At 44.1% G+C, this 25161-nt stretch overlaps 1 protein-coding gene across 5 annotated transcripts in view; it reads left to right on the top strand.

Annotated features, from left to right (window-relative positions):
* Positions 1-25161, top strand: part of TBC1D13 (TBC1 domain family member 13) — a 68097-nt gene that overhangs the window by 24196 nt on the left and 18740 nt on the right. For all 5 annotated transcript variants that reach the window (XM_030207901.1, XM_030207900.1, XM_030207899.1 and 2 more), the window contains exons 6-8: positions 23837-23919; positions 24050-24209; positions 24928-25138. In XM_030207901.1, coding sequence (XP_030063761.1) covers positions 23837-23919; positions 24050-24209; positions 24928-25138 — 454 coding nt within the window. The remainder of the gene's footprint in view (positions 1-23836; positions 23920-24049; positions 24210-24927; positions 25139-25161) is intronic.

The following is a 25161-nucleotide window of genomic DNA, read 5'->3' as shown; positions in this document are numbered from 1 at the left end:
ATTTAAAATGGGACATTGTGAATTGGTATGATCTAGAGGCCGTGTTTAATGGTAACATTTCTGTTTTAGTGGGGTTTAGTTTGTATCCAGATATTCGTGAGTATTTGTTAATTACATCTAGGATGTGAGGGATGGATGAAGGAGTAGTATATATTAATACATCGTCAGCATATGCAGAAAGTTTGGCTGTAATATTTCCAATTCTACACCTTTAATATGATCAGACTGTAAGATAGTTAAAAGTAAAGGTTCTAGAGCAATATTAAATAGTAATGGGGAAAGAGGGCATCCTTGTCTTGTACCTCTTGTCGGCCAAAAAGGAGGGGAATATTGACCATTAATAAACAATTTGTTAGATGGACAGGTATATAATACTTTTATCAAATTAATTGCGTTTTGTGTGAAACCAAACCACTTTAAGGTTTGAAACATATATAGCCATTCTACGCGGTCGAAAGCCTTTTCAGCGTCAAGACCTATGGCCACATATGGAGTGTTTGATTTTTGTGTTTGTATAAGTATGTTAGTAAATAATCTGGTATTGTCATAAGAATGTCTTCCATGCATAAAGCCAGTCTGATTAGTATTTATGATTTTTGGTAATATAGTTTGTAGTCTTTCTGCTATGATTTTAGCATAAATTTTGGCATCAATATTTATAAGAGATAAAGGGCGGTAGTTTTGTATTCTTTGGGGATCCTTACCAGGTTTTGGGAGCACTATAGTTGTAGCTTCGGTAAAGGAACCAGAAACTTCCCCTGAGGAGATTAAATAATTAAAGAAGGAACTTAATAAAGGGGTAAGTATTTCTTGAAAAGTAAGATAAAATTCTAAAGTAAATCCATCTGGACCGGGGGCTTTTTTTTTTTTGCCATGGACTTTATAGCAGATTTTATCTCCTGGTCAGTTATGGGTGATGAGAATAATAAATTGTCATCGTAGTCGATGGTGTTATGATTTATATTATCAAAAAAGGATGTATCAATTTGATCTGTATTAGATTCTGATTTATATAATTCATCGTAGAATTTTTGGAAGGCTGATAATATTTGTTGGTTATCTGTTATACTGACATCATTAGAATCTTTAATATGAGAGATATCATTTTTTTCGGCTCTAGTTTTTAGGTAGCTGGCAAGTAGATGTCCAGATTTATTATTGCTGGCGTAAAATTGTGCTGATTTCATAAATATCTCTTTATTTGCAGTGTTGGCTAATAATATGTTGTATTTGTATCTATCTTTCCATAGTTTGCTTAACATGTCCATATTAGATGGGGATTGTTGGTGTAGATTTTCAAGGTGGGTTATTGATTTTTCTAGTTCTGTGATTTCAAACATTTGCTGTTTTTTTTTTTTGGCTGTAAAACGTATGATTGAGCCTCGGATAAAAGCTTTAAAAGCATCCCATCTTGTTATCCAGTTTGTTTCTTTAAGTGTATTGAACTTGAAGTATTCTATTATGTCATTCATAATCTCTTCTTTAAATTCAGGGTGTGATAATACACTAGCATTAAATCTCCAAGATTTTGTCTGTGCTTTGATTGATAGATCAGATAGTTGTATGGATATGTGTGCATGGTCTGATAATTTGATATTATCAATGTGTGTATCAATTACTTTACTTAATATTGATTCAGAAACTAAGAAGTAGTCTATTCGGGAGTAGGAATTGTGTGGTAAAGAGTGAAAAGTATAGTCTTTCTCATTATTATGTAAAATTCTCCAGACATCACATAATTTGAGGTGGTGAATTAAATCATTCAGAACAAACCATGCTTTAGTTTTTTTAAAAGGGAAACTTGATTTCCTATCTAATTCAGGATTTAAAATTGTGTTGAAGTCTCCACCAATGATAAGTGGCGTATCTCCTTCCTCTGTGATAAGGTTTGCTAGATTATGAAAGAATTCTGGGCAATCTGTATTTGGAGCATAAATGTTAAGTAAAGTCAAAGGGTCATTATCTACTGTGATACGGATTTTAATCCATCTTCCAATTGAATCTTTGTCTGTAGAAATGATCTTAATATTGTTTTTTTTTCTTATTAATATGGCTACTCCATTTTTTTTTCCCATCAGCGGCTGAATAATATGGGATAACTGACCATGTAGTTTTAAGTTTAAGAGATTCCTGATCGGATAAGTGTGTTTCCTGAAAATAAACTATATCGGGTACATATTTATTTATAGCGTTTAAAATTTTTTTTCGTTTGATTGGGTTGTTAAATCCCTTAACATTAAGGGATATAATGTTAATCATTAATCTGCTCCAGACAAATAGATTAGATATGAGAACAGTTTACAACCACCTCTTACATTGTGGATTCTGAAGAGTTTTAAAAGTGTCACATTACTAAAGTCAGGTACATTAACAAATAACATAACCATGTAGGAACAACAAACATAGTATGTTTTAAACATGGGTTGTGAATACCAGGATGGACAGCGAAATCTCACTGACTCCCTTATAATGAAACAGTATGTGAAAATACAAGTTATTTGTGTAATACCAAGTCCTATAATAAAATATACAACACCTAGGAAAGAAAATAATGAGGCATGTTATAGCATTGTTCACTTGAAGGAATAAAGATCAAATAGTGAAGGCATAAATTATATACTATGTATATACACACACATACAATTTTTTTTATACATTTCTATAACATCAATTGGTAAACTTCTTGAAAACTTGCTGTATGATGAAGGAATGATGATTTTAAAATCAATTAGTATCTGTTAAAAGTAGAGCAAAGCAAGTCTAGACAGCCAGTAAGAAATAATGATTATATAAAGTATTGGTAAATAATACCTGAACAAGCATTCAGAGATTGTATTTCTTGGTCCATGTGGAGATATTAGTCTCGCTCTAATAATGATCAACTATATTCCATTATGATATGTTGTCAATTGTACTGCGCTGAAATACTGGCAAAAATTTGCCTTTATGGTCTGCATAGAAGCATTTTTTAGGGACTTTTAGCTGCAGCTGCTGTTATAGTGTGAGACTGAATGAAACTTAGACGTCTGGAACTGCTTTAGTTATCATCGTGTGAATATCATATTCATCTCTGTCTTCATTGGCTGAATACTTTGATAAATATCACTATCGATGTAAAAGATTTATTCATATTGTTTCAATTGAGTTTGTTAGAGTGCCTAAACTCAATATTTCTTGTGACTGGAAACACCATTGTAGTCAAAGCCTGATGAGCATTATGTTCTTTTGACCACTTCTTATATTATATGATGTTCACTTACAATATAAACTATTAGGGTCCACATTTTGGGGGTTAGCATATGACAATCTTCCTTATTAGCAAACATGGATCATGAGCACAGTTTTATGGTGTTTATGATCTGGTAACCCGACACTAGCAAGGAGGCAGAGCAAACTCTCAGTGTGTTTTGTTCAAAGTGATTATCAAGGCTACCAGTGAAAAGAAGAAAAAGAAAAAAAAAAATGAAACTAATGTTTACAAAAGATGCTGGCTGATATCAAATGTAAAGACAATCCTAAATTGTGTTAGGACCTCTTATTTCCATGCAGGAGTAATAGGCTTGTATTAGTAATGATCAGCTGTGATTCATCTCAGTAGTCAGACTTTTATATAGCGCATGAGTGTTGGCGGGAAACGCCATTATAGTCAGGAAAAGAAGCACTCTTAGAGGGTATTATCAGCTGTAGTTGTTAAAATGATTCGGCGATTCTGCTTTGCAAGCAAACATTAATCATGTGCACAGCTATTATGAAGTTTGTGTGCTGGTAGCACGAACACTATATCAACAATGATGATCAGCTGTGTTTCATCTCAGTGTTCCGTCTTGTTGTGTATCACCTGATTGCTGGCGGGAAACGCCATTATAGTCTGGAAAAGAAGCACTCTTAGGGGGTATTATCAGCTGTAGTTGTTAAAGTAATAAGGTGATCTGCTTTGAAAGCAAACATTAATCATGTGCACAGCTATTATGAAGTTTATGTGCTGGTAGCACGATCCCTATAACAACAGTGATGAACAGCTGTGTAACCTCTCGGTATTCAGCCTTTTGTGTACCTCCTTAATGCTGGCGGGAAACGCCATTATAGTTAACAATAGAAGTACTCTTGCAGTTGTCAAAGTTAATTGGTGATTTGTTCATGTCACTCTGCCTTGCTAACAGACCACAGTCAGCACGAGAAACACTCCAGGGACCACCAACTGCTGCAGATGTTAAAAGCATTACGGCGATCTATACATTCTATTCTGCCCTGCAGCAAACAGTATTCAAGTTCACAGCTTTATGAAGTTTGTATGCCGGTAGCCCGATCGCTATAACAACATGAAAGATACATAGAAAGAAATAAAAAGTACCTTGTGTTGTATTTATTTGATGTTTATAATAGAAGGAAAAAACTCTTTAGGACTTCAGTGAAGAGTGTGGATTCAGTGAACGTCAATTGGGCTAGGAGCAATTTCTTCAAGATAAGTTGCCAGGGCTTCGGGAGTAGTGAAGTCTTTGGTGGTATTATTTATGGTGACTCTCATTTTAGCTGGGTATAACATTCCATATCTGGCATTGATTTGCTTCAGCTTAGGTCTGAATGCTAGGAGCTGTTTGCGAGCCTGAACAGTAGTTTTGCAGAGATCTGGTAGAAATTGTAGTTCCTGACCTTCATACTTCACAGGTGCTCGTATTCGAGCACGTTGAAAGATTTCAGAAACTTGTGGAAAGCGGAGAACTTTCATTATAATTGGTCTTGGATATCTATCTTTTGGACCTCGTTGTGTTGGGATCCTGTGGGCTCTTTCCAGCTCGAATAGTCTGTTAAATTGAATACCCAAGATATCAGGGATGAATTTCTCCAAAAATTGAATCGGATCAGATCCTTCAAGATTTTCAGGTAAGCCAAGGAGTCTGATGTTATTCCTTCTTGATCTGTTGTTATTTTCTTCAATTTCCTTTTCAAGTATATTTATCTTTTTAATTTGTTTTTTGATTGTTTTTATCTGTTCTTCTGTCGCTCCCACTTTCTGTTCCATTGTTAGAATCTTGGAGTTGAGTATTGACAGATCTGAGCGAATAAGAGAGATGTCTTCTTTTATTTCAGTAAACCATCTTTGGTTTCTGTCAATATATCTTTTAGTGCATGGATCTCTTCCAGTATAGCTGCAGTACTCGGATTTTCCATCTTTTCAGTTGAAGCTTTTTGAGGAGAAGGAGGTTCTCCTTTTTGCCTTTTTGAGTTTTTCCCTGATGCCATAAGTTCTTATATATGATAGCTTAATATTGGTTTAGTTTTAATAGCTTATTTTCACAATTAAACAGATTACTTTCAGGAGTCTGAGAGAGAGCTCAGCGATTATGCTGCCATCATGCTGGTGCTCCACAGCGCCCCCCCTGCAATAACATTTCTTGATCTGGAAGCCCAAGTAATAGAAATGGGCTTGGACTGAGTTGTCACCTTGGAACAATCTTCCAAAAATTTAGGCACCTTTGACTGTCTTAAGCTCTTCACTAATTTGTCCAGATCCTCTGAAAACAACAGCTTCCCCTTAAAGGGGAGTTTGCTGAGACGGGTCTTTGAAGTAATATCTGCCATCCACTTGCCAAGCTGTAGGAGACAGAGGGCACCCCTGATCTTCCTTCCAAGGACCCCTATAGAGAATCCTCAGGCAACTGCTCAGCCCACTGGAAGCAGGCTCTGGTCATATAACCCCACAAAAATACTTTTCTACAGAAGCACAAACTCCTTTCCATCACAAACTGTAGATTATAGACTGTAGTACTGAGGAAACCACCTTCAATGTACTACTACAACTACTATTTAACATTTCTAAAGTGCTACCAGGGTTACGCAGCGCTGTACAATTTAACAAAAAAGGAAAGTCCCTGCTCAAAGGAGCTTCCAATCTAAAGGACAAAAAGTGCAGTCAATCAAATTGGGGGCAGTCTAGATTTCCTGGATAGAGGTGCAATGGTTAGGTGCCGAAAGCGACATTGAAGAGGTGGGCTTTGAGCAAGGATATGAAGATGGGCAGAGAGGGGGCTTGGCGTATGTAAAATGGAGGAAAAAGACCTCAATTTACCCGGGTGCTCGGGCAAACTATGCCACATCCATCTTAGCACTCACCAGGCTAGTCCATCTCATCACTGTAAAAAACCTCCATACATGTATTTTTATAAATATTTTCTTTCTGCAAAATTCTTGTTCATATAAACATCTTGTTCACCATAGTCCATCAACAATGTGCAAAAACATATATTAAGCTACTTAGCTTTTTAATGATCAAACTTGCTGCATAGCTCCAACTCCCAACGGGGACCCATTTCACCCTCCAGCTTTCTCAGGGGAGAATTCAAAAGCTCTTTCACTCCTTCTTAAACAGGAAAGGCCTGGAGAGAGCCCTGCTGTGAAGTCAGCGGAAGGAACCGCTGACTTCTTGGGGCAAGAAACGGCCCCTCCAGGAACCAATGCTCCACCATGTCCTGCCGCTGCGTATGAGGCAATAGTGGATCTCAATCTTGCCTGAGGCGCCAAGCTTGGGACTTGCAGTGGTACAGCGGCAGAGAATGCTATTGTTGGTGAGAAGGTGGACTGAGCCCCCCCCTCCCCCCCCCCCCAGTGGTGTTTACGCTGGAGACTCTTTGACAGGCTATTGAGAGATTGCTTTGCTGTCAGAGCTACTTTGCTGATTTTGTTTGTGTTTGAACAGGACTTAAATGGTGTATTGAGACTCTAAGAACATTTTTGTGGTCAGAGACTGGATTTACCCTGATGTGACTAAGAACATGCAGGAGGACAAGGGAAGACACTAGAGCACTTTTGCTCGTTTATCAATGTAAATGTGTTGTTTGTTACTTAGGAGTGAAATATGTGGTTTTTTGAGTGGAGTATCTTAGGTCTTTCATTGGCTTGAAAAAGTTATCTGGTGATGGAATATCTTAAGATGTTGGTGTTAGTTGAAATGTGCAAGGTGAGATATCAGGGGTAGAAAGGTAGATTTGGGAGTCATCAGCATAGAGATGGTAGGAAAAGCTATGGGATGAGATTAATGAACCAAGGGAAGAAGTGTAGATAGAAAAGAGGAGGGGACCAAGAACAGAACCCTGAGGTACGCCGACAGGCAGAGGGATAGAAGTAGAAGAGGATCCACCAGAGTGAACACTAAAGGTGCGGAGGGAGAGGTAGGAAGAGAATCAGGAAAGGACAGAGCCCTGGAATCCAAGTGAGGACAGGGTATCGAGGAGTATGCTGTGATCGACAGTGTCAAAAGCAGCGGAAAGATCAAGAAGAATGAGGATGGAATAGAAACCTCTAGATTTAGCCAGTAATAGGTCATTGGAGGCTTTAGTAAGCACAGTTTCAGTTGAGTGGAGAAGGCGAAAACCAGATTGTAGTGGGTCAAGAATAGCATGTGAGGACAGAAAATCAAGGCAGCGGCGGTGAACAGCACGCTCAAGTAATTTGGAGAGAAAGGGAAGGAGTTAGATGGGTCGGTAATTAGAAGGACAAGTAGGGTCGATTGAAGGCTTCTTAAGGAGAGGTGTGACCACAGCATGTTTAAAGGCAGCAGGGACAGTCGCAGTGGAAAGTGAGAGGTTGAGAATGTGACAGATTAAAGGAATAAGAGCAGGAGAGATGGCATTAAGAAGGTGGGTGGGAATGGGATCAGAGGAACAGGTGGTACATTTTGAGGAAGAAAGGAGAAGTGTAGTTTCCTCAATAGTAACTTCAGGAAAGGAGGAAAGGGAATGAGGGGAAGGAGAGAGAGGGGAACGGACTAGTGGAGGGAGAGGTGGGGAGGTAGAGAATGCAAGGTTTATCTTTTGAACCTTGTGAAAGAATTCAGCAAGGGTCTGAGGAGATAATGAAGGGGGAGTTGGGGGAGGGGGCACCTTGAGGAGAGAGTTCAATGTGGTGAAGAGAAATCGAGGGTTAGAGCCAAGAGAGTTGGTCAGTTGGATATAATAATCCTGTTTGGCGCGTAAAAGAGCAGATTGGAAGGAGGTCAGCATGAACTTAAAGTGTAAGAAATCAGCAAGGGCCCGAGATTTCCACCAGAGGCGTTCGGCGGAGCGGGTACAGGAACGTAGGTAGCGGATATTAGAAAAGTCAGCCAAGGCTGGGGTTTTGTACGCCTTATAGGGCGGGTCATCAAAGGTGCAAGAGTGTCTAAGGCAGAGGATAGAGTATTGTTGTAAGAAGAAACAGCCTCGTTGACAGACGTGGATGGTGCCACAGTAGAGAGGAGGTTTGAAACATAGGAGGATAGAGATGAAGGGTCAATATCGTGAAGATTCCTAGATAAATTAGATAAGATAGGACGGGACTGGGAGGGAGGAGATTTAAGTGTGAAAGTTATAAGATGGTGATCAGAGAGGGGAAGATCAGAGGCAAGGAAACTAGAGGGTGAACAGTTGGAGGAGAAGATGAGATCAAGACAGTGACCATTTTGATGAGTGGGGGAGGTGGAGCATAGTTGGAGATTAAAGGAGGATGTTAAAGCGAGTAACTTGGAAATATAAGAGTTGGAAGGATCATTAGCAGGAATATTAAAGTCACCAAGGATGAGAGAGGGGGAGGAAGGATCATGGAAGAAGGCAAGCCAGGCATCAAAGTCACTGAGAAAGGATGAAAGGGACTTATCAGGGGGACGATAAATGACCGCTATTTGAAGAGGCAGAGGAGAGAAAAGGCGGATAGAGTGGACTTCAAAGGAGGAAAAACAGTGAGATTGAGGTGGAAGAAGGGGTTGAAATCTGGAGGAGGGAGAGAGAAGTAGTCCAACACCGCCCCCGTGACCAGCAGGGCGAGGAGTATGTGAAAAAAGATAACCACCATGGCAGAGGGCTGCGACTAAAGCAGAGTCATCAGAGCAGAGCCAGGTTTCTGTTATGGCGAGCAGATGGAGGTGACGCGAGATAAAGAGGTCCTGGATATAGGGGAGTTTGTTACAGATAGAGCGGGCATTCCATAGGGCGCAAGAGAAGGGCAGAGAAGAGGAGGGGAGTAGAGGAATAGAGATGAGGTTAGAGAGGTCACGGTGAGATCTGTAGAGTTGGGATAATAGTTGGTGAGGAGGGCCAGGATTGGGATTGATGTCACCGGCTGAGAGTAAGAGAAGGAGTAAAAGAGAGCGGAGGAGAGTAGGAGAGGTGTGGCCACGAAGGCGAGAGGTATTTAGGTGAAATGGGGAAGGCAAAATGGAGGGAAGAAAGAGACGGAGATTAAAAGCCAAGAGAGAGGAAGAGGATAGGAGAGAAGGTGAGGTGATGAACTACTACTACTACTACTACTATTTAGCATTTCTATAGCGCTACAAGGCATACGCAGCGCTGCACAAACATAGAAGAAAGACAGTCCCTGCTCAAAGAGCTTACAATCTAATAGACAAAAAATAAATAAAGTAATCAAATCAATTAATGTGAACGGGAAGGAAGAGAGGAGGGTAGGTGGAGGCGAGTGGTTACAAGTGGTTACTAGTCAAAAGCAATGTTAAAGAGGTGGGCTTTCAGTCTAGATTTAAAGGTGGCCAAGGATGGGGCAAGACGTAGGGGCTCAGGAAGTTTATTCCAGGCGTAGGGTGCAGCGAGACAGAAGGCGCGAAGTCTGGAGTTGGCAGTAGTGGAGAAGGGAACAGATAGAAGGATTTATCCATGGAGCGGAGTGCACGGGAAGGGGTGTAGGGAAGGACGAGTGTGGAGAGATACTGGGGAGCAGCAGAGTGAATACATTTATAGGTTAGTAGAAGAAGTTTGAACAGGATGCGAAAACGGATAGGGAGCCAGTGAAGGGTCTTGAGGAGAGGGGTAGTATGAGTAAAGCGACCCTGGCGGAAGATGAGACGGGCAGCAGAGTTTTGAACCGACTGGAGAAGGGAGAGGTGACTAAGTGGGAGGCCAGCAAGAAGCAGATTGCAGTAGTCTAAACGAGAGGTGACAAGGGTGTGGATGAGGGTTTTGGTAGAGTGCTCGGAAAGAAAGGGGCGGATTTTACGGATGTTGTAAAGAAAGAAACTACAGGTCTTGGCGGTCTGCTGGATATGAGCAGAGAAGGAGAGAGAAGAGTCAAAGATGACCCCAAGGTTTCGAGCTGAGGAGACAGGGAGCCATCAACAGAAATAGAAAACGGGGGGATGGGCAGTGAGTTCCTGTAGCGGAGCGAGGTAGGGGGTGAGGGAAAAGATTAGGAAGGGACAGAGCTAGGAAGAGAATGTGAATAGGGGCCATAAATGATTGAGGTACTTTAGCAACTGAAAAAGATTAGATATAAAGAGAAAAATGCCCCGTGCGCCATTAGGCGCGCGGCACCTAGAGCGGAGGCCCTGAGTGGATCGGAGTGGGCCTGGGTGTCACCCCGGAGAAGGCTGTAAAGATATGCAGATGAGCTGCAAGTCCTCCACAGCACCTGGTGGGAGTGCTGGGCACCTAGAGCGGAGGCCCTGAGTGGATCGGAGTGGACCTGGGTGTCACCCCGGAGAAGGCTGTAAGGATATGCAGATGAGCTGCAAGTCCTCCACAGCACCTGAAAGGCAGCTGGTGGTAGAGCTGGGCACCTCTCAGCTGAGGAAAGGCTTACCAGGGGTTAGGCCGAAGCCAGCATTCTTCCCCCTGAGGGTCGCCTGATCCTAGAAAAGAAAAAGATCTAGATGTCGTTGTAGATAATACGTTTAAATCTTCTGCTCAGTGCGCAGCAGCAGCCAAAAAAGCAAACAGGATGCTAGGAATTATTAGGAATGGTGAATAGGACTGAAAATACTATAATGCCTTTATATTGCTCCATGGTGCGATCGCATCTTGAGTATTGCATTCAGTTCTGGTCACTATATCTCAGAAAAGATATAGCGAAATTAGAAAAGGTTCAAAGAAGAGCGACCAAAATGATAAAGGGGATAGAACTACTCTCATATGAGGAAAGGCTAAAGAGGTTAGGGCTCTTCTGCTTGGAAAACAGATGGATGAGGGGAGATGTGATTGAGGTCTACAAAATCCTGAGTGGTATAGAACAAGTAGAAGTAAATCGATTTTTTTTTTTTTTTTTTTTTACTCATTCCAAATGTACAGAGACTAGGGGACACTCAAGGGATTTACATGGAAATATTTTTAAAACAAATAGGAGGAAATATTTTTTCACTCAACGAATAGTTAAGCTCTGGAACTCTTTGCTGGAGGATGTGGTAACAGTGATTAGCTTATCTGGGTTTTAAAAAGATTTGGACAAATTCCTGGAGCAAACATCCGTAGTCTGCTATTCCATATCATCATGCTGATCAATCCAGACTGGTGGGTTGTGTCCATCTACCAGCAGGTGGAGATAGAGAGCAATCCTTTTGCCTCCCTATATGTGGTCATGTGCTGCCGGAAACTCCTCAGTATGTTCTCTATCTCAGCAGGTGGTGGTCACACACAGCAGCAGCTCTGGCTAGGTCTCCAAGCCTAATTTTTAGGTTTTGTTGAGTACCTGGGGTTGAGGGCTCTTCTTGAGCAAGTGCAAACCTGGTGGTGCCAGGTCCCTCCTTTTCTCCCCGCTCCCGCTGGCTCCGTTAAAAAAAAAAAAAAAAAATTTGGGACGTCTTTAAGGGCGTTTATTTCAACGTTTATTTCAACGTTTATTGCAGCTGCTCACTGGGACACCAGTTCGTTACAGCTCGGAGCGAGAAGCAGGTAATTTTACCTTTTTATAGCGGGCAGGAGGTTCCCCGTTCGGTCTCCACGTGGCTTATGGCGTCGGAGGGCGAGGGCGCGAGGATTCGCTCCCCAGACCGCGTGGGTGTGTCTAGCGGGGATGCGGGGATTTCAAAACCTGAATCGCCTTTGTTAAGCATCAGTTTGGAGGCCGGTCAGTGTCCCGGTTCTTCCTCCGGTGCGGCGGTTTTCCCGCCATAAGCGCCCATCCCCCGCTGCTCGCCCACTCCATATTGGCCGGCCACTCTGCTCGGACGGCTTCTTCTTGGGCCGCCCTCGAGCTGGGAGACATTAATACTATGGTCGCCCTTGATTCGGGCAACGATAAGAAAGCGGCCAAAGTTAAGCGCCGTTCTTCCCGCGCGGCTCCTCTGAGTTTCGCGCCGGACACCATTGTGGTTGCGCAGCACGTTACTCCCCCGCTCTTGCGAGCACCGGTTGAGCAAGCTGCAGAAGTGCACTGTTCGGGGGGATTCTCCCCTGAGTTCATTTTGCTGCTGCATCAGGCTTTTCTTATGCAAAACGCTGCCCCTGCCCCCCTGTCTGATAAAGGGGTTGAGGCCTCCGGAAGCAAACGCCCTCGGGTGGATTTCCAGGCCCTAGAGGACTCTGTCTCCTCTGATGTAGATGAGGGCAGCGTATCTGAGTTCTCCCAACGGTCCTTTGGGGATTCCTTGGAGGAGACGGATTCCCGCTCGGATGGAGCGGATGATCCCTCTGCAGCGCGGATCTTTCACTCTGAGGATTTGCCCAACCTGTTGGTGCAGGCCATGAGCATTTTGAAGATTTCCTCTCCGGAGGACGTCTCTCCCTCAGCCTCTGTTGGCTCCGCCATTATGCTGGGGACGAAGCGCCCGCCTAGAACCTTCCACGTGCATGAGGCCATGCACACCTTGATTTCGGCTCAATGGGATGTCCCAGAAGCGAGCCTCAAAGTGGCTAGGGCTATGTCCCGCCTCTATCCTCTGCCTGAAGGTGAACGGGATGCCTTTCTTTGGCCTACCGTGGATTCTTTAATCACTGCGGTGACTAAGAAAACGGCGTTGCCGGTGGAAGGTGGCACGGCCCTAAAGGACGCCCAAGACAGAAGATTGGAGGCGGCCTTAAGGTCGTCCTTCGAGGCGGCTGCTTTAAGTTTGCAGGCCTCAGTTTGCGGCTCCTATGTGGCCAGGGCGTGCCTGACGATTGTGCAGCAGGCTTCCCCCTCGGATCCTTCCTTGAGGGCTGATTGGCAGGCCCTGGAATGGGGCTTGGCTTATTTGGCAGACTTGCTGTATGATGTCTTGAGAGCCTCAGCTAAAGGTATGGCTCAGACAGTCTCTGCGCGACGGTGGCTTTGGTTGAAGCATTGGTCTGCGGACCACGCCTCTAAGTCTCGCCTGGCTAAGTTGCCTTTTAAAGGCAGGCTGCTCTTTGGGGTCTGGCTGGACAAAATTGTGACCGATATCAGCACGTCTAAGGGCAAGAGGTTACCAGAGGTCAGGGCTCGGGCCAGTGGTGCTTGCCCCGGTAACTCCAAAGGACGGTTTCAGGAAGCCCGTCGGTATCGCCCGGGCAAGTCGGGCTCCTCTGCCCCCTCTTCCTTCAAGAGGAACTTCTCCCCTAAGCAGCATTCCTTTCGCAGAGACCGCCGTCCCGGAGGTGCTTCCTCCGGTCCTCCCCCAGGGTCTCGTACCCAATGACGGGGCCCTGGTTCATGGCCCAGTGCAGATTGGAGGACGCCTGTCCTCGTTTCTGGGCGAGTGGACCAGGGTAACATCAGACGCTTGGGTGCTGGAAGTCATCAGAGACGGCTACAAGCTAGAGTTCTGCCGACCCTTAAGAGACGGGTTTGTACTCTCTCCCTGCAAGTCTCCGGTCAAAGCTGTGGCAGTGCAGCAGACTTTGGACAATCTGATCCGCCTGGGTGCGGTCGTTCCGGTGCCAGAAGATCAGCTTGGCAAGGGACTTTACTCCATTTACTTTGTGATACCAAAGAAAGGAGGTTCTTTACGGCCTATCCTCGACCTCAAAGGGGTCAATCGGGCCTTGAAAGTTCGCCACTTCCGAATGGAGACTCTCCGCTCTGTAATAGCGGCAGTGAAGGCAGGGGAGTTCCTGGCATCCTTGGACATCAAGGAAGCTTACCTGCATATTCCCATCTGGCCTCCTCATCAACGCTTTCTGCGTTTTGCAGTCCTGGGCCGACACTTCCAGTTCAGAGCCCTCCCGTTCGGGTTAGCTACTGCTCCGCGGACCTTCTCCAAAGTAATGGTGGTCATCGCGGCCTTCCTACAAAAGGAAGGAGTACAAGTCCATCCTTATCTGGACGACTGGTTGATCCGAGCCCCCTCTTATGCAGAGTGCGGCAGAGCTGTAGACCGGGTGATTGCTCTTCTGAGCTCCCTGGGGTGGATCATCAACTGGGAGAAAAGCCAGCTGCGCCCGACTCAGTCCCTGGAATATCTGGGAGTTCGTTTCGACACCCAAGTGGGCAGAGTGTTCCTGCCGGACAATCAAATTGTCAAGCTTCAGGCTCAGGTGGACCAGTTCCTAGTAGCCTCTCCTCTTCGGGCTTGGGACTATGTGCAGCTGTTGGGCTCTATGACGGCCACGATGGAAGTAATGCCCTGGGCCCAGGGCTCATATGAGACCACTACAACTCTCTCTGCTGCAGCGCTGGACTCCAGTGTCAGAGGATTACGCTGTGCGCCTTCCCTTGGACCTAGCGGTGCGCAAGGCGCTGAGTTGGTAGCTGAGGACAGACAAGTTGTCCGCAGGATGCCTCTTTTGACCCTGGAGTGGGTTGTCGTCACGACAGACGCCTCTTTGACGGGCTGGGGAGCCCATTGCTTGGGAAGGACAGCGCAGGGGCTCTGGTCTCCTGCAGAGGCAAAGTGGTCTATCAACCTGGAACTCAGAGCCATTCAGTTGGCGCTTTTGGAGTTTCTCCCGGTACTGGCGTTGAAGCCAGTACGGGTCCTGTCGGACAATGCCACGGCTGTGGCCTATGTCAATCGCCAGGGAGGTACCAAGAGCGCCCCTCTAGCCAAGGAGGCCATGAATCTATGCCAGTGGGCGGAAGCGAACCTGGAACAGCTGTCGGCGGCCCACATTGCTGGAGTCATGAATGTCAAGGCGGACTTTCTCAGTCGCCATACCTTGGATCCCGGAGAGTGGCAGCTATCGGCTCAGGCGTTCTTGGACATCACAAAGCGCTGGGGCCAGCCGAGCCTAGACCTGATGGCGTCATCGGCCAATTGCCAAGTGCCGCGCTTTTTCAGCAGAGGTCGGGACCCTCGATATCTGGGAGTAGATGCTCTTCTCCAACAGTGGCCGACACAGGAGCTTCTCTATGTGTTCCCGCCCTGGCCCATGTTGGGCAGGGTACTAGACCGGGTGGCAAAGCATCCGGGCCGGGTAATCCTGGTGGGTCCGGACTGGCCCAGACGTCCCTGGTATGCGGACTTGATCAGGCTCTCAGTGGATGGACCTCTGCGACTGCCAGCGGAGCAGGGCCTGTTGCATCAGGGTCCCGTGGTGATGGAGGATCCCTCCCCCTTTGGGCTTACGGCCTGGCTATTGAGCGGCAGCATCTGAGGAAGAAAGGCTCCTCAGACAAGGTCATCGCCACTATGCTGAGAGCAAGGAAGCGCTCTACTTCTACTGCTTATGCCAGGGTCTGGCATACCTTTGCATCGTGGTGTGAGGCAGGCTCCCTTTCTCCCTTCACTGCTCCAATTTCTTCAGTGTTGGCGTTCCTGCAAGAAGGTCTGGAGAAAGGCCTGTCGCTCAGTTCCCTTAAAGTCCAGGTAGCGGCTCTGGCTTGCTTCAGGGGCCGCCGGAAGGGTGCTTCCCTGGCTTCGCAGCCAGATGTGGTGCGCTTTCTCAAGGGAGTTAATCACCTGCGCCCTCCTCTGCACTCAGTGGTACCTGCGTGGAATCTCAATCTAGTGCTAAGAGCCTTGCAGAAGCCGCCTTTTGAACCCTTGTCGAGGGCATCTCTGAAAGACCTGACGTTGAAAGCAGTCTTTTTGGTGGCTATCACTTCAGCCAGAAGAGTTTCAGAGCTCCAGGCGCTATCATGTCGAGAGCCCTTTCTGCAGTTCACTGAGGCAGGAGTGTCTATTCGCACAGTGCCTTCCTTCCTGGCCAAGATTGTTTCTCGCTTCCATGTGAATCAGCAGCTCTGTCTCCCATCCTTTCGTAGGGAGGACTACCCAGAGGAGTACTCTGCTCTCAAATATCTAGATGTGAGACGAGTCATCATCAGATACTTGGAAGTGACCAATGATTTCCGGAAGTCGGATCATCTGTTTGTCCTGTTTGCAGGTCCTCGTAAGGGTCTGCAGGCTGCTAAGCCTACAGTGGCAAGATGGGTCAAGGAAGCCATTGCAGCGGCTTATGTGGCTGCGGGGAAGGTGCTGCCTATCCGGCTGAAGGCTCACTCCACTAGAGCTCAGGCGGCCTCGATGGCGGAGGCCGGGTCCGTCTCCTTGGAAGAGATTTGCAAGGCGGCAACTTGGGCATCGGCTCATACCTTCTCCAGGAATTACCGCTTGACTGTGGCTGCTCGGGCGGAGGCCCGGTTTGGAGCTTCAGTGTTGCGGTCAGGGATTTCTATGTCCCGCCCTGGGTGAGTACTGCTTCGGTACATCCCACCAGTCTATGGATTGATCAGCATGATGATATGGAAGGTAAAATTATGTATCATACCTGATAATTTTCTTTCCATTAATCACAGCTGATCAATCCATAGCCCCTCCCAGATATTTGTACTGTTCTTATTCTGGTTGCATTTCAGGTTCAAGTTTAGTCTTCAGTTCCTGTTGAGGAGGACTTCGTGTTCAAGTTTTTTTCAATTGGATTCTTCAGGAGTTGAGACGATTTTGTGTTACAGTGAGCTGCTGCATTCCTCTCCCCTCCGTTTTACTTGGCTGGATTGAGACCTAAATTCTGCCGGCGCTCCCTCCCGCTTCGTGCGGCTGTAGGGCAGCTTTGTATCCCTCCCGCTTCGGCGGTGTTAGGGTCAGTCAGCTCCTCCCGCGGTTGCGGTTGCAGGATAAGCCAGATCCCCCCGCATCGGCGGGGTGGTGTCCCTCCCCCGCTCCGTGGGGATGAGCTGGACAGATTCCCCTCCCCCACTTGTGTGGGGATGAGCTGGGTTAATTCCCCTCCCCCGTTTCGGCGGTGGTGAGCTGGGCAGAGTGTCCCTTTGTGGGTGTAATTCTCTAAGTGCTGAGTCCTGCGGATGGAGCTTGGATATCGACATACTGAGGAGTTTCCGGCAGCACATGACCACATATAGGGAGGCAAAAGGATTGCTCTCTATCTCCACCTGCTGGTAGATGGACACAACCCACCAGTCTATGGATTGATCAGCTATGATTAATGGAAAGAAAATTATCAGGTATGATACATAATTTTACCTTGAGAGAGACATGGGGAAGTCACTGCTTGCCCCAGGATTGGTAGCATGGAATGTTGCTGCTAATTGAGTTTCTGCCAGGTACTTGTGACCTGGCTTGGCCACTGTCTGGAAAACAGGGCTAGATGGACCCTTGGTCTGACCCAGTATGGCTACCCTTATATTCTTATGTGTGAGACCTCTTACCAGGAGGATATAAAATCTCACATATATTTTGTACATCCAGAAGAGATGGTGGGGTGACAATAATATATAAAAGGTTGTTTTTTTTTTTAATGTTCAGATTGAGGATAGTTATCCATCATCCTGTTTAGAATTATTATCATGCAAGATCAGACACACTTCACTATTAGGTAGCTTACAATGTACTGTATGCTACTGCCCTCCAGAGAAGTGGAAAGCCAAAGGAGAATTCTATGAACTTACTATGACTGAAAGTGTAAAACCCGGTGCACAGTTAATTGTCGGTGACATAAATCTTCATTTAGATGATGAAAATGACAAAAACACCAAGAACTTTAAAATGTTTCTAGAAAACATAAACTTGAAGACAATTCTAGCCCAAGAAACACATCAGTTGGGCCACCAACTAGACTTTGTAGCCTGGCGTACAGATTTTGAGACCCTAATAAGGAATAGAGACTGGTCGCCCCTAATTTGGTCTGACCGCTACCAATCATATGTAGTAGTATATTGGCAAGAAGACCCCTTAGGAAAAAAGAATAAGATAACCAAACAAGAATTAAGAGAAGTACATAAAAATTTGAGAACAAATTCTTCTGGTCCAAAGTGGAAGAAAATCTGAAAGAATCAGATTATCAAGTAACCATCACCCAGAGGAACAGCTTTATAGAGTCAACACTAAACGAAATAGCCCCTAAAAAACTGAAAAAGGTCACAAAAAGGAGTAAGGAACATTGGTTGAATGAAACCTTACTAAAACTGAAACAATCTTGTAGTAAACTGGAGAGAATATGGTGGAAAACCCAGAGTAAAACAGATAGTGAGGACTGGAGAAGAATGGTAAATGTATACAAATTTCAAAATAAAGTAGCCAAACAACAGTACTTTTCTGAAAAAGTAGGGAAAGGTAGACCAGATATTAAAAAAAAACCCAAACCTGTATCAGATAATGGAACACCTAATGAGTCCAGAAGAATTAATAGAAACAACAGTCAATCTACCCATTGCACACTGTTTAGCGCAATGTTTTGAGGACAAAATAAAAAATGTTAAGAAATATAATAAAAGAGAAGGCAATCTCAGTGATTATGAAGAAATTATCTCCAGTGGAGAGGTCATAAAACAGAAGAAAACAGAATGTGCAGCAGATAGAAACTGGTCATTTTACCTGTTGAGACAGAAGTATTTAAGAATTTAATGCTAAAATACACAAAGGCCTAATGCCAATTAGATACCTGTCCAGTCTATTTACTGAAAAACCCCTCAGAAAGTTATCTCGCTCTAGGAATAACATGGATAAAATAATCTTTAAATACAGGCTCTTTGCCAAGACAACTTAGCAAGATTATACTTACCCCATCCCAAAAAATCAGAAAGGAGACCTAGAAGACATCAACTATAGACTGGTGGCTTCAATACCATTACATGTCAAAATCTTAGAAGGTATAGTCGCAGAGCAATTACATTTTCTGGAACACTACAATCTATAACATCAAAACCAATCTGGTATCAGAAAAGACTACTGAGAATACTGCTAGGTACCTTGGTTCACGACTTCAGAAAAATCGTGAGTATTGGCCATCAGATAGCACTGATGCAGTTTGACTTCTCAAGTGGCTTTGATATAGTAGTTCATCAGATACTCCTGTAAATCTTAGAATCCCTAGGAATTAATATCTTAGTTTTGGACTGGATAAGAGATTTTCTCACCCTCAGATCTTAGAGTGTGAAATGGGGTGGAACCCTGTCTAAGGATTGGACAGCATACACTGGGGTGCCACAGGGATCCCACACCCTCTCCCCCATCTCCAATCCTATTCAATGTCCTGATGGTCCACCCTGGGTTCTATATGGAGAAGAATGAAATTAACTGCTTCTCCTACGCAGACAACATAAGGCTGTATTTTCCCTTTCATAAAGACAAAGATGACGTTAACACAGTGGTCAACCACGGTCTGATGCTGGTTGGCAAATAGGCATCATTTCAGTGTGACAAAACAAAGATTTTAGTAATCACAGCACCTACCAGCAGACATAAGTAGTGGTACAAGAGTTAGGGAGGGAGGGAGTCAGAAGAGCTTAATTGAATAGAAGGAGCTTCAGTTTTTTTGTGTAGCTTCATGTAATTCAATTCAGAACAGATTGTGGCAGGCAGATGGTTCCATTCCACAATGACTCAGAAGGTGAACAGAGTTTATCTGCCGTTTGTGTTTAAGGAATTTGATAATCGGGTACTTCAGGAGGGTATTGTTGCAAAATCTGACTGAGTTGTAGAAGCAGTGAGTGAATAATTGAGTTAGTAATTCTGGGGCCTGTCCATTCAGTACTTGAAACATTATGCAAATGGTTTTGAAGGTGATACGGGTATGGATGCGGAACCAGTTTAGTTCTTTCAGATGACCAGAGACACTTTCAAATGTACTTGCTCTGAAAATTAATCGTGCTGCGGTGTTTTGTATGAATTGGAGTTTGTTCAGTTGTATGTTATTTAGACTGACATACAAAGAATTGCATTGGATATGACTAATGCTTAGACCAGCACGGAAAAGTGTGTTCTTTGGAAGTATGGTCTTATTAGCCTAAGCTATCACATGTGAAAAAAGGATTTTTTCCAGACTGAGTTGATCTGGGCATCAAGGGATAGCGAAGAGTCTCTAGGACGGTTCCCAGGACTTTAGATTCTTTTTCTGCTGTTAGATTTATACCATTGGGTAGGGTGATTTCAGAAGGGATATCAATCCAGGAGAGGGAGAACCTTAGCATTTTCGTTTTGGTCAGGTTCAATTGGAGCATAGGGTCTGTGGCCCAATTGTGAATTTTTTGCATGGCATTGTGGATGCTGTTCATTGTTTCGCTTAGTGTAGGTCCTACAGGGATCATCATAAGGATGTCATCAGCATAGGAGAGGATGTGTTCAAACTTGTTTAAGCGGATGTTGGAGAGGGAGGCCATGAATATGTTAAACAGTATTGGGGACAGGTGGGAACCCTGGGGCACTCCACATGTGGATTCCCAGCTTTTGGACAGCACTGTATTTTTCTGAACAGTGTAAGACCCACCCCTAGAGTGACATGTCTTATATAACCTCCCTATCAACCCACTCATTACTTTACCTCACCCATTTCTATTCTTATATCACCTTCTCCCACTACTCCAACCAGAGTTACACCTAATCACACTGACCACCCTTCAACATCTTCTGTCCTTCTGTGACTGTTCTCTTGTGCTTGACTGCTTAAATATTTTAAATTTAAATGCTTTACTTTTTGTCTATTAGATTGTAAGCTCTTTGAGCAGGGACTGTCTTTCTTCTGTGTTTGTACAGCGCTGCGTACACTTTGTAGCGCTCTAGAAATGTTAAATAGTAGTAGTAGTTGTGGAACCAGTTTAGTACTGGGTCCAAGATTCCTAGGTCACTAAGCTTGGAGAGTAGCAATGTATGGTCAACGGAGTCAAATGTAGCCGAGATGTCGTATTGAAGGATGGTCTGTTCTCCTTTGGCCAGATGGTTTCTAATTGTGTTAAAGTACCAGTAGTAAGGATTTGGCACTGTGTTGGGGTCTGAATCTGATTGTGTAGGAACAGGTATGCTTCATGATATTTTTGAAGAGTTGTTGGTAGATGAGGGTCTCCAGTAGTTTGGTTAGCAGGGGAATCCCAGCTATGGGTTTAAAGTTAGAGGTAAGGGTTAAGTCTGAGTGGGGGGATTTGGGAATGGGGGTAAGGGCGATGCAGCCAATCCTTTTGGAGAGTAACCCAATCAATAGAAGATTGTTTAGGAATGAAACAAGAGTGTTGGTGTGGCGGTTGGCAAATAGGGTAGATGGACAGGTTGAGGCGATAGTTTGGGTAGAGGGGCTTGAAGATCGGAGGTGGTAATGGGTTCAAAGAAATTCCATAACAGGTCTGCAGGGATGTTGGAGTATTGTCTGAATCTTGTGTTTGGGAGTAAAGTTTTGCCAGATCTTCTGGATTTTTGTGTGGAAGTAGTCCACCACTTCTTGGGCATTTGGTTGCGCACTGATCGAAGATTTGTCAGGATTCGGGGGGGGGGGGGGGGGGGAGAGAAGGTTGTTTGCCAATGAGAAGAGTTTATTTGGATTTGGTGGCTTGGAGCCAATTAGTGAGGAGTCATGTGATTTTTTTTTTTTTTTTTTTGCTTTGGTACAGTGAAATTTGTAGGATCGGTGAGATTCTTTCCATCTAGGTTTTGCGGAAGAGTTGCGTGTTTTTCTCCAGGCTCTCTTTAGGTCTCTGCAGGATCTTTTTAGTTCTTTTTAAGTGGTCAGTGTACTAGGGATTGGGTTTAGTTGTTCTGGCCCTTCGGAGTTTTTCAGCAGCAATAGTGTTCAGGCATTCTGCTGTGATTGAGTCCCATTCTGCCTTCATTGCTTGGGTGTAGATCTCAGAATTTGGTTTGGTCGATTCTTCCTCTTTTGAGTGGTCTGTCGGGTTTGGTTTTGATTGGAGTCATGTGGATAAGCAGGGTGAAGTGAGTTGGGAGGTGGTTGAACCACTATGGCTGACCAATTAACATTGGTGAAGAGAGTTGAGGGGTAGGATGCGACCATGTCAAGAGTGTGGCCTCTATCATGAGTGAGGATTGTGCAGTCGAAGGTGAGATTGAAGGATGTTAGTAGGGAATTGAGGGAGGAGACTCTGGGATAATTATCTAGTTTGAGAGAGAGATTCAAGTCTGCGATTATTAGCTTGTGGAACTACAACCATTATGACATTAAAATGTAACAATGTTTTTCTTCTTGAAATATGTGGAGTCTAAAATGTAACATAGTAACATAGTAGATGACGGCAGAAAAAAGACCTGCACGGTCCAGCTAGTCTGCCCACGATAAACTCATATGTGTATACCTTACCTTGATTTGTACCTGTCTTTTTCAGGGCACAGACCGTATAAGTCTGTCCAGCAGTATTTCCCGCCTCCCAACCACCAGTCCCACCTCCCATCACCGGCTCTGGCACAGACCCCGTATAAGTCTGCCCTCCCCTATCCTAGCCTCTCAACCACCAACCCCTCTTCCCCCCGCCACCCAATTTCAGCTAAGCTTCTGTGAATCCATTCCTTCTGCACAGGATTCCTTTATGCCTATCCCACGCATGTTTGAATTCCGTTACCGTTTTCATGTCCACCCTCCCAATGTATTTGGTCTCTTAATGTAAGTTGCACTGAACTTAGTCTGGGAATGCTTGTAACTAATAATAATAATTATTATTTTATTGTTTGTATCCATTTTCCACGCCTATTTGCAGGCTCAAATAGGGCCTTGTTTACTAAGCTGCTCTGTAGGCACGCTAACTTTTTAGTGTGCATTAAAATTAGACACCCATTATATTCCTATGGGTGTCTCTAGCGTTAGCACATGCTAATTTTTAACGCATGCTAAAATGTTTGCGTGCCTACAGCTTGTATTAGTAAATGGGGTACAAAGTAAGGTAAAAGGAGCTGCAGTGGAAATGAACTCTGTTCCCCAGGATCTCAGCCCACTGCACTAACTGTTAGGTTACTCCTACATTGTGAACTGTTTTTTCAAATAGAACATAATGTGTTTTCTGAATATCAGTATGCAAAAAGCTTTGAACTCAATAAAAGTTTATTGCTAAAATAAATTTGAACACAAATATTTGTCTCTTAGGGGTCCTTTTACTAAGCTGCGATTAAAAAGTGGCCTTAGTATGCCCTTATACAGGTGTTTCCCATGCATCAAGGCTATTTTTACCACAGCCAAAAAATGGACGATTTTTAATTTTTTTCTATTAATGGCCATGCACTTATTTTTTAGGCGGTAAGGGCTCACGCTGTAATCCTGCACTAACCAGTTAGTGAATGGTAATGTAGCTGCCCTATTGATTAGCATGGACGCCCCTTGAAAAAAAAAAAAAATTTAGTGGCCAGATTAGCACATGCCAATTTGGAACTCGCTACAGGATACCTGAGTGTGTCCCTTGGTAATTCATTTTAAGCTGTGGTAAGTGCGTGCTGGCACTTGCTGCAGCTTAGTAAAAGGGCTCCTTAATAACTTACAAAGGGGAGTGTGAGAGATCATAAACAAGGCTACAGATAATGCAGAATCTTATCTCTTCTTATTGATTTCTAATCCGATACGTCATTTCCAAATATAACCTGTTTAAATCTGTTTGAAAGATATGATGTGAACTGTGAAGTAATACCACTAATCCCAAAGCTAATCTTCTCAGTAAACTGTCAAAATATTACTGAATCAAATGCTGATGATAAATCTGTAACTGAACCTGGAATCTGTTGTGTCTAACGAGGAGATGATCAGAATCTATGTTGCTGTGGTTGTCAAATACTATTTTCATCTAAGTATTGGTCGAATTGGAGGCAATCTGTTCAGTTAATACTAATGGAATATTTAAAATAGAATGATAAGAGGAGCAGTCATTCATAACTTTCATACCTTTTGAATTGCCATACAGTTGAGTTTTAAACTACAGTATGCCACTTTTTAAAGATGACCAAACTAAATCACTTTAAATAAATTAACTATGAAATTTTGTGTTCTATTGTAAGCATTTATTGTCTTTCATTTCTAATCTGCAGCCTCTGAATCCGAGCCCTGACAGCCGCTGGAACACTTACTTCAAGGATAATGAAGTCTTGCTGCAGATAGACAAAGATGCCAGGCATGTCCTGGGGAAATTTGGTTGTTTTAATATAGTACTGGGGAGATGAAGGGCAAGTCAAAATTAGAAAATGCTATCTTCCCTTGACCTGCCGTTATTTTTCTGTTAATGTCCTTGTCCACTGTCCTAGGAGATTGTACCCTGATATGGTATTTTTCCAGCGTCCAACAGAGTATCCCTGCCGCCTGATCATGGACCCCCAAAATGACTTTGAGACACTACGCAAACGGGTTGAGCAGACCACACTGAAATCTCAGATTGTGGCACGAAACCGTATGGGTGTTACCAATGTGAGTATTAGCAGTGCGGTGATTTTATCTATATGCTTTTCATAGGAGACATTCAAGGCTTCCTGTATTAATTGTGACAAGGTGGACTGCCTTATTAGTGGCTAGTCCATTGTTGTGAAACTGGCTGGTGGTGGTTTAAGGAAGGAACTTTTAGAAAACAGCTGAGGGCATGTTAAAACGTTTGGTAGCGGCTGATTGTTTTTCAACGTGGAGGGTATTATTGGATGGATTGTTGTAATTTATGTGTTTATTAGCCCAGTATTCAGCCGGTGTTATACACGGATATTCAGTGCCTGGTCGAATATCTGGTATTTTTTTGGCTTCTAAACACCCGGTTAAGCTGATTTTCAGCAGCTGACCAGTTAAGTTATAGCCATTAAAGGTAAGATGTGATGGAATAGCAGTCCTTTCTGGTCTGGTGCTGAATATCTGCACCTAACCAGATAAGTCACGAAATATAGCCAGTTATCTCCTGCTGAATATTTGCAGTTAGCTGCAAAAATGCCATTTAAGAAGTCAGCGGCGGTTTCTGACCAGTTAAATAGTGATAAATATTGGGGAGTTTGTTTTTATGATTTTTTTTCTCTGTGTGTGTGTGCTTTCATTGTTGCTTTATATGTGAATTGTTCTCTGCTACAGTAAGTCTGTTGGCTAAAGCTGGTGCATAATTTCCTTAAATAAATTCTGTCACAGTTTTTTTCAATGTTCTCTCTCTTAGGTCAGCTCCCCTCTCAAGTCTGCCGCATCCAATTCATTGATGGAGTATGAACCTTTGCCAAACGGCAGTGAGGCTCATTGGGAGGTGGTGGAAAGAATTCTTTTCATCTTTGCCAAGCTGAATCCTGGGATCGCTTATGTTCAGGGCATGAATGAGATTGTGGGGCCTATTTACCACACCTTTGCCACAGACCCCAACTGTGAATGGAAAGGTAATAGGGGGTTGCAGAAAAAT

Source organism: Microcaecilia unicolor, chromosome 6, assembly GCF_901765095.1.
Source record: "Microcaecilia unicolor chromosome 6, aMicUni1.1, whole genome shotgun sequence".
NCBI classification, from domain to species: domain Eukaryota; kingdom Metazoa; phylum Chordata; class Amphibia; order Gymnophiona; family Siphonopidae; genus Microcaecilia; species Microcaecilia unicolor.
Note: the sequence above shows the minus strand (reverse complement) of the source record. Positions and strands in the feature narration are given on the sequence as shown.